Source organism: Candoia aspera, chromosome 5, assembly GCF_035149785.1.
Source record: "Candoia aspera isolate rCanAsp1 chromosome 5, rCanAsp1.hap2, whole genome shotgun sequence".
Taxonomy (NCBI): Eukaryota; Metazoa; Chordata; class Lepidosauria; order Squamata; family Boidae; genus Candoia; species Candoia aspera.
Genome location: NC_086157.1, coordinates 106,213,454 through 106,234,223, shown reverse-complemented (window position 1 = coordinate 106,234,223; position 20,770 = coordinate 106,213,454). Strand labels below are relative to the sequence as shown.

The window sequence follows — 20,770 nt, the reverse complement described above, 5'->3', positions numbered from 1 at the left end:
GCTTGTTCAATAAACAGTGGTTAACAGAAACCATGGCCTAGCACAACGTGCCAATCTTTGTGTGTAGCTGGGGGCATTTGCCAGCTCTTTGCTTTCAAGAGAAAACATGAAGTAAAGCATAGGTGATTGACAAAACACGCAGGATTATTGTGATGCAATGACAAAAGGGTGGAGCTTACCTTGTGATGTCATGACATGTTTCATCGTTTTGGCAGCATCGTGATTAGGACCAGACATCTACGGTGCAAAGTCTCCAATAATTATGCAGTGTAGGTGTTGCTGTGTGTATGGAAAGATGCAAGCAAGAAAAGACTTAGAACGTTTAGCTTCTTTTTTGGGAAAAACAGGGAGATGAGGGAATCTAATGGAGCTGTATGAAATCAGGCACAGCCTGGAGAAAGTGGTCAAGGAGAAGTTTTGCACCGTCTCCCCAAGCACTAGAACCAGAAGGCATCCAATGAAACCGACTAAATATAACATTAGAGCAGATAAAAGGAAGCACTTCTTCACACAGTGCATCACTAACCTGTGTCATGCATTCCCACAAGATGTGGTGTTGGCCACTAACCTGGATGCCTTTAAAAGGGTATTGGACAAATTCATGGAGGACAAACGGAAGGAGACGAGCCTTGAAGACCCAAAGTTACCTCTAGGCTGAAAGCTGTCTAGATTGAGTTAAGAGAAGCCTTGGTTTGATCTAGCAGAGCTGTTCTTATGTTCTTAAGAGCCTGCACATTTTTCACAAGAAAATGAAAAGAGGAAGTAGACAAAGAAACACAACAAGAAACACACAGGGTGTTAAACATGTGCTGTATTTGAACATCCTTATAAAATAAGTAGAATTACAATGCATGTTTCCATTTGTAGCCAAGGTTTATAAATATTTACAAGATCCAATGTGGCAAAATTGCCTTGACCTGCTGTGATACATTTCAAACGAGGTGCGCTTCAGGGAACAGCTCAATAAATCAAACACTCACAAATAAAGGAAATAGGTTTAATGAAATAGATAGAGATGTATCATGGGGAGGGGGGGGGGGTTCATTCTAATGCAGTGCTGAGTTCAGATGCCAGGGAAAAAATGAATTTCCCATCCATCTCCTGCACAGGGTTACATTATATGTGGAAGTTCAGCCTGGAATTTGAACAGTGCAAGAGATGGATTTAGAGTACAAAACCAACCCCGAGGACTCAGCATGCGGGCTTGTCTGTTGTTTGGATTTTTAAAGAAGCATAATTCTGCAGCCTGTATAAATTAAATGGAACAAACATATATTACCATTTTCTCCCTAGTTCATTCTGCTAGCTCTACAGAAAGGCAAGCCACTAATATAGCACCCTGAAACCTGAACCATTTCCTGCAGGAATTCCTTTTCTTTCTGAGATGACACAACCAGGACTAGAAACAACCAAAGAAAGAACAACCAGTTCTGCTGCATATCCACCTGCATAAAAATAGGGGCAGCTGAATATTTTTCCGCTGCAAGCTAAGCTTTCCTTCCTTGTTGCTTTGGCTTCTTACATGTACGTATAGACTCTGCACAAAATTCTGGTTTTCTTTTCCTGTATAAATTTCCCCCATGATTTATGCAGACCTCTGACTTCATTTGAGTCCAGTTTTTACAAGCTCTCTTAAAAAGGGTTGTACATAGTTTTAAGACCTAAAAAAACAACTTTGAGAAAAGAATTTATCCCTGAATAAAGGTCAGCCAATCAGAAGCGTACGAAGGAAGGTCCTGTTCCAAGTAGGAGAGGTGGTTTTGCCAATGACACAGGGGCCAACCAATCAGGGCCTTGCACCAGCCTGCCCCAAGAAGGAGAAAGATAACCTTGTCATGGACAGAAGGGCCAACCAATCAACGCTGCACACAGCCCTTGGAAAACTATGTGACTTTCCAGCTGACAAAGTGTTTTGCAAATTCAATGAAGATTAAAAACCAGAAGAACAGGATTCCCCTAAGATCAATTGGAGGGGGGTGGGGGTGGAGGAGTAAGGTGAACCATATCCCCAAAATATGTGTTTCAATACTGTAGTGGGCTTATTGCTAACATGGCCCTTGGAGAAAGCTAATGCACATCCAGACTTCATATTATAGTAGGCCCTTAAAACAGAAAGCAGACCTAGAGAAAGTAATTACATTCTACTTTAAAAAAAAGTATTCAGGTTCACCCAATTGAGTCACGGATTCGTATTTTTTTGATCACTGCTTCCAGAAGAATAACAGCTGAAGTTCTTTCTTCCTCTTGTCTTTACTTTTCAAGCACTACACTTTTGCTTCCCATTTCTACCTCTCACTGGTTCTTTTGGGAATTCAGAAGAGGAGGAGGAAGAGGAAGAGGAGGACCATGAGAAACCTCTAATCACAGGGGAAGGGGAAATGATGAAAAGTGTGTCATAACATCCCAAAGTAAATTAATCCCTTATATACTGGTGACTGAAGTCACAACACCCATCCAAAAGGGCAGAGCTTGCACTGGGATGTCACAACCCACTATGTGCTGTTTTGGCATCACCAGGGTTAAGGATGGATGCCTATGGCTCCCTCCAGTTATCCTACCATCAGACCTAGCCAACGCTGTGCTTCATGAATGTGAGAGCCAGCCAATCAGCATCTTTATTAGTGAATGACGGCCCATCCTAAAACAGGCTGCAAAAGGGAGATGCAGGTAATTTGCTTCAGCTCCAACCCTTTTATGTGGTGCTATTGCTTATCCTAAGGCAAAAAGTAAGCAAAAGTACAGGATCTGTGCCATGGCATGGACACTGTGCTTACTGCCAAACACTAACCAGGTTGAGCCCCCTGTCAACTCCGGCACCCTGGCATTTCTAAAAACAGAACTCTGCCCATAGAGCAATTAGGCAAATGCTTTCCACCAACACCACCCCTTCCCTGCCCCTCCCCAAAAAGCTGCTGAAGCCTTTCTGGTGCATAGCTTGGGTCTATCCATCTCTACACTGTTGATAGTTGCCCGTGATCCAGAAACAAATCTGTGCGTATTTGAGGGGTGTGATACGAACAGCCACATTGTAATCCTGGGGGGAACCGTTGGTGTCCACCCACTGGTGCCCTGAAAATATCCCAATAATTTTGCGCTCCCATTTGTGATTCTGTCTCTTCCACATCCTCACGTATACTCCAGAACCACTGGCCCCCGGCTGGGCATCACACTGCTGATACAAGAGATCATAGGTTTCATCTTTGACATCGCAGAACCGGTAAACTAAGTTTCCGGGCCTATCATTGTCATAGCCTGAGAAATGAATTCTTCCTCTGGGCAGCTGACTTGCTGTTGGGCTCACCCCAATTTTCATGAACTTTCGCTTATGGGGTTTCTTGAGCTCCAGCAGGGCATAGTCGTAGTCCATGCCAATGTCGTTGGCATTCCCTTTTATCCATCCTTTGGGAACGTGTGTCCGTTTCACCCGAATCCACTGGAATTTCATTTTCTCGGGCTCGAGGGAGCTACTGTTGCTGGTGCTTTTGATGCCATCTTTCAGCTTGGGTCTCAGGAACCCAACCCGTAGCTTCTTGGCTCCCTTGACGTAACTTTTGCCATCATGGATGCAATGAGCAGCCGTCAGGACATGTTTTTCAGCCACTAACGTTCCGGTGCATCCTGTGGACAACTTCACAGAAGTAGAAAAAGGGTAATTCAGCAAGAAGTCCTTGCCAAAAATACTAAACCTCGTGTCATAGCCGTAAATTTGCCTCTTTGTCCGCGATCGGCTCTGTCCCCCTGCGCTAACCCTGTTAACTATGTAGATGCCAACTTCTGTCTCGGTGCGGGAACCATTTGAGTACAGCGTCTCATAGGACAAGTAATCTTTCACCTCTTCGTACGTTGGGAGCGGGGAACGTTTGTGGCAAGACAGACCGCACGAAGAGACCACTTCCAGTTTGGCTTCTGCATCAAAGTGTGGTTTGTCCAAATGAATTGTTAATTGGGGTAGAACAACGGGCACCTTGTAGGTTGGCCAAGTTGGCTTCCCATGAGAATGTGAGGGTGCAGCTCCTTTTACTGTCCACAGGAGTAGGAGGAAGACTGGCAATGCCACCATGGTGAGCGATGTTCTGGATAAAAAGAAGAGAAGTCTTACAATTAATGGATAAAGAATTAACAGACCGATATACCTGAAGAAACAAAGCTCTTGGGGAACCAGCCGCAGAACAGATCTGTACTGGCTTTCTACCACTTTAGTTGTTACTAATCTGGAACTGTAATTTAATGAAGGTAGAGACTTTAAATTCAAGGACTTGAGGAAATGATCATCAATCTAGTTTAAATTCAAGGTTATAGCTGTGGTCGCAGTTGTTTTCTAATCCTGGATCAGTTTCTAAGCCAGGAGTGGGAAGTTATAGCCTTCCAGGTCAGGAGCATCTGCAGGCGGAAATCAAAAAAAGTCAACATTGCAATTGCACAACTAAAAGCCACACCCCTTTTCTACATGTGTTGCATGCAATACACATAAAAAAGGGGTGGAGCTTTGATCACATGGTTGTGGCCACCCTCTTGACTTTTTTGATACCTCCTGTGGAGACACCTGTTCCAAGTGTTGCTGGACATCAGCCCATTGCTGACACAACTTCTCTGGCCAGTTGTGAAAGATGATGGGTGATGCATCTGGAAGGCCACAAGTTCTCCAGCTGTGCTGTAATGCAATTCCCACATTGTCCTATAAAGAAGATTGTTGGATATGTGAGAAGTCATTCCAATGCAACTGGAAAAATACAGGTTTCCCAAAGACAATTTGGCGACTCACTCTTTCTCATCCTCAGTTCCTCATTTGTAAAGTGAAAAAACTGCGGTAATAATCATGCAAGAGATGAGGCTTCAGAACTGATTTCATTTTATTGGGAGAGATGAGGTGTCCAGAAGAGGCTTGTTGTTTGTGGGTGCTGTCAGTCCTTTACAGTGACTGCATGTTCTTTCCAACAAACTGTGATACTGTAAACACACAAACACACATGCACACTAAAGAGCATGTAACTTCAATGTATTTTTTGCTTAATCCAGTGGAATGTGATTCTATGTTTCTGAACTGTATTTACTGCTTTAGCTTTCTACCCTCAACTAGATGAGCTGAGCTGATCTTCAAAAGTGAGGTAGGGTTGGTCCTGGTTCATACTTGGATGGACACCCCCAGGAAACCGCAGCCTTATAGGCTAGAATGGAAGATTAAAAGAAAATCGCAGGAGGAGAAAATGGCAAAAATACTTCCAAAGTGTTACCAAAAAAACCAGATGGGTGTGTCCATGAAGTCACCAGGAGTCAAATTTGGCTCAAAGAACACTTTCCCTTTTTTATGCTTTCCCACCCAATGGAAGGTTAGAAAGCAATTACATAAAGGCACGCAGGAATCTGTTTGTCCAGGATAACTCTCCAAAACCTGAATAGAAGAGAACTGAATTTGGTAGGGTGGGAAACACCAGCCAAAGAAAGACTGAGTTAAAAAATGGACGGCATCTGGCATGGGCCTGCCAGGAAAAACGTTCCAGAAAAAAATTCTCCCAGGGCATCCTCATGTAAGGGCAAGGCAGGGAGGTAGCAGCTTGGAACAGTGTTCATGGCACCATTTGGATCCCCCCCCTTCTCCCTTTTAGTAACATATGGCTGCGAGAGCTGGACCATAAGGAAGGCTGAGAGAAGGAAGATAGATGCTTTTGAACTGTGGTGTTGGAGGAAAATTCTGAGAGTGCCTTGGTGTCATGAGTGCCGTTGAGCTAAAGTCATCAGCGCAATGGCACACATGACAATGACAAGGAAATAGGTGAAGGGGTACAAGTTAAGTAGCCATCAACCTACAACGACTAACGGCCAACAAACAATAGCCAAATGAATCACGGAGCCACCCAAACCATCAGAGGCAATACAACGGGGATCGCCCAGCTGAAAGCAATCAGCAGGAGAATGGAAACCTGATGATGGGCGATCCCGGAAACCCTCACCCACCGGCAGGGCAACGCATGGGACAAAGGGGGGTGACGTGACCGTGAGCGAGGGGGCGCTGACCGGCGCGGGGTATTTAAACCCCGCACCGGCGCGCTCCTGTCACTCTCAGCTTTTTTCTACCAACGCTGTACCTGCCCTGCAATAAACCGGAGCCTGATTCGCAAACCAGTGTCTGAATGTTATTCAGGGGGAGGCAGCGCATGACATAAAGCTGAGAGTCATAAACTCAGCCTCGCCGAGCCCCACCGGACGACAACGAGCCGCGGGAGGAGTAGACGGCGAGAAGACCAGCAAGATGAGGCCGGAACGGCGCGGGCAAGGAGGGCGAGCCGCGCGGCAAGAGACAGAGGAGGACCGACCAAGGCCAGAGGCACCGCGGACTCCCGGAGCCATGGACGCCCACCCCACCCGACCCGAGCCTCAGCTCCAACCCCAAGGGGAGATGGCGACGGAGGCAACCCGACCGCGGGAGGGAGCAGCACGACTTCCGAAACCAGCGGAGGACCCCGCGCCCCACATCGCACCCCAGCAACGGGCGTGGAGCGACAGCCCCACGGCGCTCAACACGGAGTAGGACGACGGAGACACCCATCAGACGGCGGAGGAAGCGGACCCGCGGCAGAGGGACGATGAACCCCGCCGGCAACCCACCCCCGAGGACGCGCCAACGGAACCGGCCCCAGCGGCGGCGCGGGCTGTGGACGAGGAGGCACGAGCTGAACTCGCGGCCATGCGGGCTCAGCTGACGGAACTCCGGACCATGCTCCAGGCGCTTATGCCCCCCGCGCCACCCAACGACGTCCCCGCACAAGCCCACACCCCGAGCGAAGCATCGAACCCACACGGGCCAGCGGAGGGCCAGCCGACGGCACAGGCGGCCGACACCACACCCCGAGAAGCGAGAGGCGGGGCCGCACAAAACGCCCGGGCCCCAAAGGACTTCCCCATCTTCTTCGATGGGACCCCCACAAAACTCTCGTTTTTTGTGACCAACGCTAGGGAGTTCATGGGGAGGCACGGACACTCCTATGACTCCGAGGCCGACAAGATCGCCGCCGTGGCGATCAAACTCCAAGACAGGGCGGCGGACTGGTACGTCCAACTGTACGAGTCCAGCTCCCCCGCCCTCGCCACCTTCCCTGCTTTCATCAAAGAGATGAAAAACTACTTCGAAGACCCCCTAGCCAAAGTACGGGCGAAAAGCGCACTCCAAAGACTTAAACAGGGCACCCGCACGGTCCCTGACTACGCCCTGGAGTTCAAAGCCCTCGCGGGGAAGGTCAGCGACTGGTCCGAGACCACCCTGCTGGAAATCTTCAAAAGGGGGCTCAACCGCGACGTTCTCCAATGGGCCCTCTACCGCGACGACCCAGAAACGTTACACGGGTGGATCCACCTCGCGGGGAAAGCCGAACACGCGCACCGCACCTTCCTCATGACAACCACGGAAGACACAAACGATGCCGGGAAAAAGGTACCCGCACCACACGGGGGGATGGCCGGCCCCATATACCCAAAAAAGAAGTTCAACCGGGAGCCCTGCGGGAGGTGTGGCAAATTAGGGCACAAGACGGCGGATTGCTTCGCCAACCGACCGCCGACCAGCGCGCCCAAGCCCACCCCGAAAATTAGCCCCAAACCACCCAACCCGGGGCCGCCGCCTCACCGCCGAATGACCGTGGCCACAGCGACACCGAAAGAGGGCTGGGACGCTCACTGGGGGGAAGAGGACAATACCGACCCCGACCAGCCGGCGGGAAATGCTCCCCGCCTGCTCTGAGACGCGTGGCGAGGCAGGCGGTGGGACAGCAACGCGGACCACCTCAACGAAACGACAAAAGCTCCGTAATATTGGCAGCAATTCAACTCTCTACCGGCAATGGAGCCACCACGGCCGCGGCACTAGTGGACTCGGGGTGCTCAAAAAACCTCATCCACCCCGACCTAGTCGCCAAACTCGACCTCCGCTGCTTCCCCCTCCCCACGCCGCTGGCATTCCACCAGCTGGACGGCTCTACAGCGGGAGGAAAACCAGCCACGCTACAAACCGAGCCGGTCACCCTGCAAATGGGCACTCACACCGAGCGCACATCGTTCGTAGTCACGCACATCGGACGGCCCATTGCAGTCCTGGGGATGCCATGGCTCGCGAAAAACAACCCGCGGATCAACTGGGCGACCCGCACCTTCACATTCGGCGACGGCGAGTATCGAGCACCAGTACCAGCTGGCAAAAGCAACCCCACGGTAGGACGAGCGGAGGCGACCACACAAGACAACGCCGCTACCACAGCAGACCTACCAGAACAATACGCCGACTTCTCCGAGGTCTTCGGAGAGGCAGAGGCGGACCAACTACCCCCCCACCGCAAGACGGATTGCCGGATCGACCTACTGCCCGACGTCCCCTTACCTAGACCAAAGATCTATTCGATGACCCCGAAGGAGATGGCAACCCTCCGGGAGTTCATCGATAAAAACCTAGACAGGGGATTCATAGAGCCAGCATGCTCACCGGTCGGAGCCCCCGTCTTATTCCGGGAGAAGAAAGACGGGACCCTACGGCTCTGCACCGACTACCGGGGCCTAAACGCGGCTTCCCTGTCCAACAAATACCCCTTACCCCTGGTGAAGGACATGCTCGCCCACCTGTCCACGGGCAAAGTCTTTTCCAAATTGGACCTTCGCGAGGCGTACTATCGCATCCGAATCAGGGAGGGGGACGAATGGAAGACGGCGTTTAACTGCCCCCTAGGCGCTTTCCAGTACAAGGTACTGCCCTTCGGACTCGCGGGGGCCCCTGGGGTGTTCATGCAGCTCATCAATGAGGTACTGCATGAACATCTGTTTAAAGGGGTCCTGGTCTACATCGACGACGTCCTTATTTACACAAAAACACACGAGGAACACGTAACCTTAGTCAGGCAAGTCCTCGACAAGCTCAGAAGGGCGCAGCTCTATGCGAAGCCTACAAAGTGCGAGTTTCACAAAGAGCGCCTAGACTATTTGGGGTATCGAATCTCCGGGGATGGCATCGAAATGGACCCCGCAAAAGTCGAAGCGGTGCTAAACTGGGAGCGGCCCCGCAACAGACGGCAACTACAGAGCTTCCTGGGATTCGCGAATTTCTACAGGTCATTCGCCCGGGGGTTCGCTGAGATAGCCCTCCCCTTAACGGACCTCCTCAAAACCAAAGGGGTGGGGGACACCCGACGCGCCAAGAACCCAGGCACAGTGCTGAATTGGACTCCCGCGTGCCAGACCGCATTCAACAAGCTGAAAGCGCTGTTCACTACGGAGCCAATCCTCGCGCACCCGGACCCAGAACGGCCGTTCGTGGTCCAAGCCGACGCCTCAGACTTCTCCCTGGGAGCCATCCTGCTACAGAAAGACTCCACGGGGCTCCTGAAACCATGCGCCTACCTGTCAAGGAAGTTCTCCGAGACAGAGAGGCGATGGCACGTCTGGGAGAAAGAAGCCTTCGCGGTGAAATCGGCACTAGAGACATGGCGACACCTACTCGAGGGAGCCACCCAACCATTCGAGGTCTGGACGGACCACCGGAACCTCGAGGCCCTACGAACGCCTAGACGCCTTAGCCCAAAACAGGTCCGATGGGCCCAATTCTTCAGCCGCTTTGATTTCCAGCTGAAGTTCATGCCGGGCAAGAAGAACTTCCTGGCCGACGCCCTCTCCCGACTGCCCCAAGACGAAGAGCCCGCCCCAGACACCATTGGGACGGTCCTATCCGCCTCGCAACTGGGGATGGCCGTGACCACCCGAAGCGGCGCACGGAGGCAGCTCGACGCTACGGCGCAGCCGACGGCGGGACAACCGGCGACGGAAAGAAGCCAACCGCAACTACCAGGGGGAATGCGCACGGACCTCGCCGCCGCCCTCAAAACCGACCCCTGGTTCCTGGCGAACCCCGACAAGGTAACGATGGCGCAAGACCTGGCATGGGGGGAAGGCAGAATCTACGTCCCGGACTCGCAACGCCAGGCGATCTTGCATAGGTCACACGACGCCAAGCAAGCGGGACACTTTGGGTTCCTCAAGACCCTACACCTAACACGGCGCCAATTCTGGTGGCCCGCGCTCAGGCGAGACGTAAAAACCTACGTGGCGTCCTGCCCAACGTGCGCTAGGGCCAAACGGGCACCAGGCAAACCCGCGGGGCTATTGCAACGGGTGGCAGAACCCTCCCGCCCATGGGAGGAAATCTCTATGGATTTTATAGTGGACCTCCCACCCAGCCAGAAGAAAACGGCCATTTGGGTGGTGAAGGACTACTTCTCAAAGCAGGCCCACTTCATCCCCTGCACGTCGGTCCCATCCTCACAACAGCTAGCCAAACTCTTCCTCATCCACGTGTACAGGCTACACGGATGTCCCGCACGTGTGGTGACCGACAGGGGCACACAGTTCACCTCCAAATTCTGGCGGGCCTTCCTGAAGCTGACGGGGACCCAACAGGCCCTATCTACGGCTTGGCATCCTCAGACGGACGGAGCCACTGAGGTTCTTAATGCCACCTTAGAGCAATTTATACGATCATATACGAACTACCACCAAGACGACTGGGCTGAACTGCTCCCGTTCACCGAAGTCGCATACAACAACGCCGTCCACACGAGCACGGGGAAAACTCCGTTCGAAGTAGTCTCGGGGCGCGACTTCGTCCCCATACCGGAGCTACCTCAACCCCCGGAACCCCAGGTGGACGCCAGCGACTGGGGACGGAAGATCGCGGAAGCATGGCCAGTAATCACGGCGGCGCTGAAGGAGGCACAGGCTGCTTACAAAGAGCAGGCCGACAAGCACCGGCGCCAACAACCGACGTTCCAGGCGGGGGATATGGCCTATCTATCCACCAAGTTCCTAAAGTCAACCCAACCCTCGAAAAAACTGGGGCCTAAGTACATCGGGCCGTTCCGAGTCACGCAAATAGTGAACCCGGTAGCAATACGCCTGGACCTGCCACACAACCTCCGGAGACTCCACCCGGTGTTCCACACCAGCCTCCTAAAACCGGCAACCACCTCCCGATGGCACCCAAGCACGCCACAGCCCGCACCGCTAATGATCGACGGGCAACTCCACTTCGAGATAAGGGACATCCTCGACTCCCGCAAGCAACGAGGAACTCTACACTATCTGGTCAGGTGGAAACACTTCCCCCACCCGGAATGGGTGGCGGCGCACAACGTTAACGCGCCTGACCTGACCAGAGCATTTCACCGGGCATACCCCGACAAACCGCAACCAAGGTCAGCAAAACCAAACCCCCCCCGCAGGCCCCCCCCGCCTCCCGTGCCCCAAGGGAAAGGGCCCCCCCCAAGCCCGCGACTTGGGTGGACCTTCCCCCCCCCGGGACTCACTCCCCCCGCCCCGGGCCCACGAGGTGGTGACAAACGATCGCCAGCACCCTCCCCCCGCCCCCCGGCCGCGGGGGAGTGGCAAGCAAGTCAACAGGGCAACCTGGGGGCAACGCCCAGGAGACACAACAAAAGCGACGCACTCTAAATAAGAAAAGAAGGGCCCTACCTGGAGCTGAGAAGCACCCGACCAGCCACGCCTCTCGCCTCGCCAAACTGAGCCAAACAAACAGGGTGTGGTTGGAGCATGCGCACGCCAGGTCAGAACCCGAGCATGCGCACCATGGACACACCCTGGGAAGGCACGTGGTAGAGGGAGGAGCAAAGGGAGGGGCGACAACTACTCCGGCGGGAACTTTGAAAAAAAAAAAAAAAAATGTGGCGTTTTGACAGCTCCACGGGGAAAACCCAGAAACCCGGGGGAGAACACTATTCGAAAAGGGGGCAGTATGTCATGAGTGCCGTTGAGCTAAAGTCATCAGCGCAATGGCACACATGACAATGACAAGGAAATAGGTGAAGGGGTACAAGTTAAGTAGCCATCAACCTACAACGACTAACGGCCAACAAACAATAGCCAAATGAATCACGGAGCCACCCAAACCATCAGAGGCAATACAACGGGGATCGCCCAGCTGAAAGCAATCAGCAGGAGAATGGAAACCTGATGATGGGCGATCCCGGAAACCCTCACCCACCGGCAGGGCAACGCATGGGACAAAGGGGGGTGACGTGACCGTGAGCGAGGGGGCGCTGACCGGCGCGGGGTATTTAAACCCCGCACCGGCGCGCTCCTGTCACTCTCAGCTTTTTTCTACCAACGCTGTACCTGCCCTGCAATAAACCGGAGCCTGATTCGCAAACCAGTGTCTGAATGTTATTCAGGGGGAGGCAGCGCATGACACTTGGACTGCCAGAAGATCAAACCAGTCCATCCTCCAGGAAATAAAGCCAGACTGCTCACTTGAGGGAATGATATTCAAGGCAAAACTGAAATACTTTGGCCACATAATGAGAAGACAGGACACCCTGGAGAAGATGCTGATGCTGGGGAGAGTGGAGGGCAAAAGGAAGAGGGGCCGACCAAGGGCAAGGTGGGTGGATGATATTCTAGAGGTGACGGACTCGTCCCTGGGGGAGCTGGGGGAGTTGACGACTGACAGGAAGCTCTGGCGTGGGCTGGTCCATGAAGTCACGAAGAGTCGGAAGCAACTAAACGAATAAACAACAAACTTCTCCCTTTTGATCACATGGCCCGGAGTGGAGCATATGCACTCCCCTATGTTTTCCAAAGAGCAAGTATACACAGACATACAGAGATGCAGCATGAGCTGAAAGCAGAAGGACACACCCACATAGGCATAAAAGTGTTCCTTCATTTCACAGAAGGAAGTACAGATGCCTCCTATGTCAGCTGCTAGTAAAACGGTTGGAAATTCAGCTTAGACTGAAGCTTAGATGTTTTTATTATTGCTTTTATTGTAAACCGCCCAGAGTCCCCCAGCAGGGGAGATGGGCGGTACTATAAATTTAATAAATAAATAAACGGTTCCAAACCATCATCTGCAAGCTTCCCCTACCTTGTGCAGCTTACACTCTGCTCCAGCTGATCAGGGCATAACACATTCCCCCACCACCCCACCTCCCAAGCCACAAAATAAGCTTTAATCGAAGCAAACTTCAAAACTCAAAAAATATTTTTGACATAGCAATGTATTTCAACAGATAAATGTAAATGTTTTGTAAAATTCACGAATAGGGAAGGGTAAAAGAAGTTTATTTGAAAGTAGCACTCTGTAGCATAATAATTCACAGAATATAGTTGTGGGCGGTGTTTCACATACTTCTTGCAGAGGGATAAAAGGAAAGGAAACCGGTCAGTAAATTATTAATACTCAAAAGTCAGAGATGGACTCTACCATGCTTAAGGCAATGTTTAAACAAATTTTGCAAGCCCCCCCCCAATTAAATTGCTCACAACTCCCCTTGGGGAGTCTTGACCCACAACTTGAGAACCTCTGCACTACCATGTTGCTGGTTTCAAGAGGCTCCAAAAACATCATGAAGCCCAAACTGGCTCCCCACATTTCTACTCATCATGGAAAAAAAAAAAATCAAAGACACATTGTCCAAAGCAGTCTGGATACACAAGAGGAAAGAAAGCTGTTCAGCATCAGATAGAAAGCTGTTCAGTAGCAGAGAACAAAACGCATGAAAACAGCATGGAGGAGAGGGAAAAAAATGAAAATTTTATCTGAAACTGAGCCAGGCAGCTCAAGCACCACAGGCATCAGAATCCCCACTGCAAAGAGGGAGGAAAACTTGCCCACTCCTGGTCAGGATTACTCAAACAAACCATAGCTATTAGATGCATCTTATGCATATTTAAGCCCAGCTGGGGTTAAATCAATAATAGTTGGAGCAGCTTAGCTTCATTCTTGAAATGCCGCAAATGAACAGAACATACCGCCAGTCCTAGTGCTGGGCGAGGAAGGGAAGAATTGAGTGTGTACCGGTTGGGGTGGGGTGGGCTGTATAAATCCTGTAATTGGTTTTATACAACAGGATGACTTTTCTCCAGCTCCATTCTGCCTTACCCCAGGTTCTACCACATGTTGCTCTTGTTTGACGGCTGGGGTGGCTGGGTGTATGGAAATGCCTAGAACAGAGATGGGCAAACCTTTTGCACCTATAGGCCCATTGACAGGAACTCTGGAGGATTTGCACAAGATATTTCCAGAAGAGGTGGAGCCACCCTTTCCAGCTTCTTAGAGGAAACTAGGAGTTTGGAGAGATCGTCGCAAAGCAAAGCCAATCAGTGCCAAATGTTGACACTGCACCAAGAGTTTGTTTGCCTTTTATTCCATCCTGGTCTTCTTCCCAGAATCTCAGAAGTTGCTGCAGTATGGTCCTCAGAATAAATCAGAAAGGCAGGCTCAGTCGAAGAATAGCAGCAGACAAGGTCATTTGCTAATCTTAGTGTTTTGAACCTGTTCTCATTGAACAAAATGAAATAAAACTGGTTTCTACTTCACACTGGGAAGAGGAGCGAAGGTCCACTGTAGGAACATCTAAACCTTCTGACCCAAGGAAGGCTTGGCAAACAGGCTAGGCAAAGAACCAAGAAAGACAACCAAGAGGAGTGTAATATTTTATGCAAGGCCATAGTTTTAATTTTAATGTGATTTTTGGATATTGCTGTAAAAAATGTGGCCTGCTCCAGAGCTGTCTGCAGAATTGGAGGCATTCTTCAAAATGACAGCAGGATCACACCTTTGCAATGGAAGCTCCACCCATTTTCAGTGTTCATGACATCATGCCATGTGAACAAAAGGGGTGGTGTTTGCATTGAAAAGACACCATGCTGCTTTAATCATTGGCCTCCCCTTGGCCCTGCCTGCTGATACCTGTGGTTTGCTCCAATATTTCCTGGAGTTATGATAAAAGTTGTTATGATCATGTCTACATTGCCCCAGGCATCTCCTTGATGGCAAATGCAACTTACAGGGTGAGTCAATACATAAAGATCAGCTCAGCAAAACTGCATCTTTATTCTTAGCTCCACCATCACTTTTAGCCAGCTAATGTTGGGTAAGTGCCCAAAACAACGGGAGATTTTGTCTTCCTTCTTTTAAGGCTGGGGAGGGGGGATTGGGTGTATATTCTGATCAGAAGAAAATTAGCTTCTTTTTGTACTTAGTATCATTTCTGATGTTTAGTTGTGAGTGCCAGTGCTTATGAAGTAAACAAAACAGGGATACCCACAGTCCAGGGAGGGCGCTATTAGCATACTTCAGGACTCACCACCACCAAGCAGGGGTTTTCAAACTGTGGGTCAGGAGCCACCCAGAGTGGAAAGGTCATAAACTCAAAGCTCTACATTAACTCATTTGTCATTTGGGTGTTATGATACAGCAAGCTTTCAGAACCCACACCCTAAAAGCAGGACCTTAGTACAAGTCAATGAAGGCTCAGAGGAAGGGTTCAGAAGATGGGTGCAGGTAACAGAACTAAGTTTTATGGAGGGCACCACAAACCAGCAGAAGGAGCAAAGAGGAATTCTCTATACTACAATATTTTGTTGGAACAGTTTTTTTTTTTAATGGCATATGTCCTTTGATGGGAGTCAGCACCCTGGTGCTCTCCTGATGTTTTGGACTATGGTTCCCATAATCCCTTGGCACTGGCCACCAAGGCTGTGGGGATGAGAACTGAAAGCCAAAATATTTGGAAGATACTAGGTTGCTCGGTCCTGGGTTACATATTTCCCTGGGGCACTGTTCCTGAGCCACGTGGAATATTTAACAATATTCAGAACAGCAGTAGGTAGCCAGTGAATGTTGTCTTCACAGCTATACCTACATTTTGGGTGAAATACAAACAGCATTTTTTAATTCTCAAAAATATAGCATGGTGGTGAGCACAGGGTCTTTCTTCAAGCGTGTGTGTGTGTGTGTGTTTCAAATTGTACATATCTATATCTATCTATCTATCTATCTATCTACCTATCTATCATTCCATGAATCACTTTTCAATAAGGATTCTTTCCTGGGTTTTTTTTTAAGTCATTATTTAGGAGGTGTTTTTCCAAACCCACTCATTGGATAGAATTCCTAGGATGGGAAGGGGTGTGAAAACCATAACCTCCATTACAGCTTGCGATGAAGGTACTTTTTCCATGGACCATGGTTAACAGTAGAGGGGGAAATGGATGGAGGGGAGATGCAAAAGAAATTCCTAAAACAAATGGCAGAAGGCAAACCTACCCCAACTCTCTTCCACCTTTGCCAAAAGAGCCAGCCCTTTTCGGTGGCTGGTTAAGGCTGCAATCAAGGTTGCTGAATGGCCGTTTCTAAAACCCGGGAGGCATTTTTAAAAACACAGGCCGTATCTATTACAACCAATCCCTAGGGATGGTGCTGAAAGGCTGCAATGAGCCCGCTGATCCCTTTTGCCCAAATCCCTGCTAATTTGAGGGTTAGGAGACGAGACCTGCTGGAAAAAAAACAGCAGTCTGGAAGTGTCTAAACTAGGCTGCCTGCCAGCACATACAGTAGTCACATAGCAGATATACTGGGCTCAACTGCACCCACATACGCAAAAGTAATAGGATCATGATGTTATTTGGTTACCAGCTGGCAGGGCAACTTGAAGAATGACTTATTCTGGCTTGTCTTCCTTCCCCCCTCCTTTCCTTTGAAAAACAGCTTGGGTTTGCGCTGGAAAAGAATTCGTTACGATAGAGGCTGGAAAGCTTCAAAGACAGAGAAACCAGCCTTCAAGTTTTATGGGGCACATGACAGTGATGTGTGCCTGTCACAGTGGGGAGCAATAATTTGGGAGGGCTGCTTTTGGATAGCTTGGTGGGTATTTTTAAAAATAAAATCAGAGTCATAAACCTCCCCGTGGCTTCATACACCAAGTTGCACCTTTATTTCATAGAAAGCTTTTTGGTGGTGGGTGAAGTTCAGTAGCACAATCTGGGGGATAGCAAGAATGGGGTTGGGGTCCACATGAAGCCATCAACTGTCCATCTTCTTTTGTGGAATCCACTGATCTTACCCTTCCTCTCAGACAGCTTTTCCCAATACATATTATTCTTTTTTTTTTTTAGAATTTAGACCAGTCTCCCCAAATATATACCTGCAAGACGCTTTGCACTACAAGTCCCATCACCTGCAGATGATGGGAAATAACTTTAAGCATCTCTAGAGGACTTGAAGGAGGTATAATGTCTATTAAGACATCACAGGACATAATCACAGGGCATTCTGAAAGGTTTAAAAAGGAAGAATGTTCAGATCTGCCCATGGAAAAACCCTGAGTTCAATTTCTACCTAAACAAGAAGGACCCCACAGTCAACAGAAGTGGAGAAAGGCCTAAATGCAATTCAGTAAAGGACAATTTCATATCTGTTCTGGGAACATCTGTGGTCTAACTTCCACTTTGTGCACCAACTTGACTAGCTGCAACCTCTTCAAATACCCTACCTTGCGGAGTTCTTATGGATGTAATATGAGAGGAAGCACATTTAGTAACTGAACAGAAAATATGTTCATCAGCAGAGTTAAGCACTTTATAATCTACTGGTTTAGTGCATGTTTAACTAGACTAACCATGCAAGATGGTGCTGCATTATCCAAAGAAGTACTGAATTCTGCTCCATCTGAAATGAATGGGGTTGAAATGTCCAAGATCCAACCAAGTTATGCATAAATTGTCTTGCAAATATATTTACATTAGCTAGTGGCCTCCCCAACATTTTTACTAGTCCCATTGGCCCATACATATCCAGATTAATAATTTGTGGGCCAACTGGGGAGGAAAACATTTTGGAAAAGATTCTGTTCCCAGACACTTGAAACTGACACATAGCCACAGTGTGCAAGCTTTTCATGTGCTCTGTCTCCTCAGTTCATTCCAGGGTATGTGTTCAAGTGACTAATGCAGCCTTGATCAATCATTGGCAGATTCCTGAGTGAGGGAATACCTGTATCTTAGGATGGAGGGCAAACAATATCTGCCATTTGCCATTGATTATCCATCATCCAATCAGTGTGCTCAAGATATTCCATCCATCCTTCTCCCAACCAATAAGGACACTACATTTTGTTAGCCAACCAGGGCAGCATCAGGAATTGAGACCAACCTCCCAAGATCCTATGTCAATACAGCGAAGGCTCAGTTATGCTCCCTAGTACTAACCAATCTGAGCTGCAAAGCTCTAGATGACCACTGGGTGACGGGAGTGTGAAGGGTTTTCTACATCTCTTTGCTCCCATCTAGAGGTTCCCCAGTTCTGTAGCCCTAAGTAAAGGTAAAGGCTTCCCTTGACATTAAGTCCAGTCGTGTCCGACTCTAGGGGGCGGTGCTCATCTCCATCTCAAAGCCGAAGAGCCGGCGTTTGTCCATAGACACTTCCGTGGTCATGTGGCCGGCATGACTAAACGGAATGCCGTTACCTGCCCGCTGAAGCGGTACCTATTAATCTACTCACATTTGCATGTTTTCAAACTGCTAGGTTGGCAGGAGCTGGGACTAGCAACGGGAGCTCACCCCATCACGCGGATTCGAACCGCCGACCTTCCGATCGGCAAGCTCAGCAGCTTGATGGTTTAACTCGCAGCACCACCAAGTCCCACCACACCACTATCATGTCTGTAGTCCTACTAATGAGAAAAGAATCTGGATGTAGTTTTCATAACATACAGTATGTGGAAAGCTGGGGAAAGGGGCTATTCACTCATAATGCTCCTCCCACCAACACTGCCCCAGGGCCCCTGCCATTCCTAGCTTCCCCCTTTCTGACTTCTGCACATTCAGCAAAGAAGAAGTACCTAGAAGTTCTTCCATGTAAGCAGGAAAAGAAGCTTAAATAAATATGGGTTCCCTTTCACTCTTTAGAGCACAGAGTTCACACATTGCTCATTGCAGGAGTAGGGTGGGTCCTGATCAAACCGTATGTGAATGCAGTTTCTGGGGTTTGTAAGTCACGGTTGAATGCCTAAGGCAAGGTATGAACCCAGACAATTGGGTTAGATTCAACAAACAACAGTTAAGCAAACCAAAGGTTAGTAGGATATGTGACCCCAGCATAGATATCAGAAAGATGGAACAGGCCATGGAGGTGTGCAAACCATCTGACATTCCCAGCAGTGCACCATGATTCTGTTTCCCAGACACCAACTCTTTACATGGCCAACATGTGAATATAGTCCTTTCAGTTACTTCATTCAAACTCTCCCCAATGGCACAGCATCATCAGATGAGATGTTTCCCACATCACTCTGCCAGTGAAGGCCCTTTAACCATCTTCATGTGGTCCCAAATGTTTAAAGCTTTTATCTTTTTGGAACCCAGATGGTGATCTACTGTTTTGTTTTTTCAGTCCCTGTATTCACAAGCTCTCTTTTCTCTGAAAGCCACATAAAGGAGGATTTCCCTTTAATTTGATCCATGTAACAACATGTCATGCTCACTGTTTCAATGTATAGTATACATCATAACGTTTCACATGCCATGGCGCTGAAGTGCGTTTCTGTTTGGGAGGGAGCTGCTGTGAAACCTTGTACCAAGCTCTGTATCTGTGTTCATTACAATGGAATGTGTATGGGTTATGTTCTCTGTTCAAGGACTTTTCCCGCAGACCATCAGAAACCATTAGGAGCACCTGGGATTGTGAACTTGGGAAGATTCTATGGGGGGAGGGATCCCATTTACACCGAGGGTTTTTAGTTTGCATTTGGCATGCTTTTATCATTCTCAGCTTTCTCTGTGATCCTGCGTACTATTCTTTAATAAATCAGATATCTTTGAATTCCTACTCATGAGTGATAGTGTTTTAGAATAGGCAACCATTACATAAAGCTGAGAATCACCAAAGTTGTACCGTTAGCTCCTACCAAGATTAGTTTCTTGTGAGGGAAAATAGTTAACGATGGCCGAGTCCAAGCTCATGACCGGGGGACTTGAGGAGATGGCTAGCTTGATGCCCGAGTCGACGATCAAGAGAGGAGAACTGAGCCTCACCCCAGAACCTGCAGATTTCCAGGAGGAATCGAGTTCCAGTCCTGAGGTAGAGGAATCTGACGATGGGGGAGAACCAGAGCAACCGGCACCCAGCGAATTGCCCGCAGAGTTGATCACCTGGGATGAAATGGGAGAACCCCAGCCAGGGACGTCCCAGGCATCCTGGAAGTATCGGTTTCCGCTGACCCCAGACGTAGAATCTACCACGGTATCAACAGAGAGACAGCCTAACACGTGAGGGAGGGAGGAATCTCAAACCCCTGAAAGGCTAAGAGTGATGGAGGCCAAAATAGAATCGATGGAGTACATGCTAAGAAACCTGTCTCTGTCATTGGGGGGGCAGGGGAGGCGCGGAAGAGATCCCAGCTTCACGCAACCATCCCCCATCCTCCCATCCAGACCGCTGGCGGAGCGGGGCCAGAGACAGCTCTGGGATGAATCTCCACCCCGCAGGGCTCGACCACCAGTGTCCCCACCCCGAAGATGGAGAGCTACTGTAACTTGGGGCCCAACCACTGAAGCAGCCGCAGATTCCACTCCAACAGGAGTGGGGATGAGAGACTTTTCTGTCAAGTTTGATGGGGATCCAACCAAGTTATCTTTCTTCCTAACTAATGCTAAAAGTTACATGAGGCAATTTGGAGCATACTTCCCTTCCGAAGAGGCTAAGATAACTGCCATTGCCACCAAGTTGAAGGGTCGAGCGGCTGACTGGTACATTCAATTAAGTGAGGCTGACTCCCCTGAGCTTCAGCACTTTGAAGACTTCATGGGGGCATTAAAGCTGCATTTTGAGGATCCTCTGGCCAAGGCAAGAGCTAAGAAGGCGCTGAAGGATCTTACCCAGGGCCAAATGTCAGTAGCTGATTACACCCTGGAGTTTAAGGCTCTAGCTGGGAAAATCCCCGAC

General features: G+C 49.5%; 1 protein-coding gene across 1 annotated transcript in view; it reads right to left on the bottom strand.

Moving 5' to 3' along the window:
- Positions 1–794: 794 nt before the first annotated feature.
- Positions 795–20,770, bottom strand: part of PRSS23 (serine protease 23) — a 32,163-nt gene continuing 12,187 nt past the window's right edge. Inside the window, exon 2 of the mRNA XM_063305899.1 lies at positions 795–4,073. Coding sequence (XP_063161969.1) covers positions 2,942–4,060 — 1,119 coding nt within the window. The 5' untranslated portion in view covers positions 4,061–4,073 and the 3' untranslated portion in view covers positions 795–2,941. The remainder of the gene's footprint in view (positions 4,074–20,770) is intronic.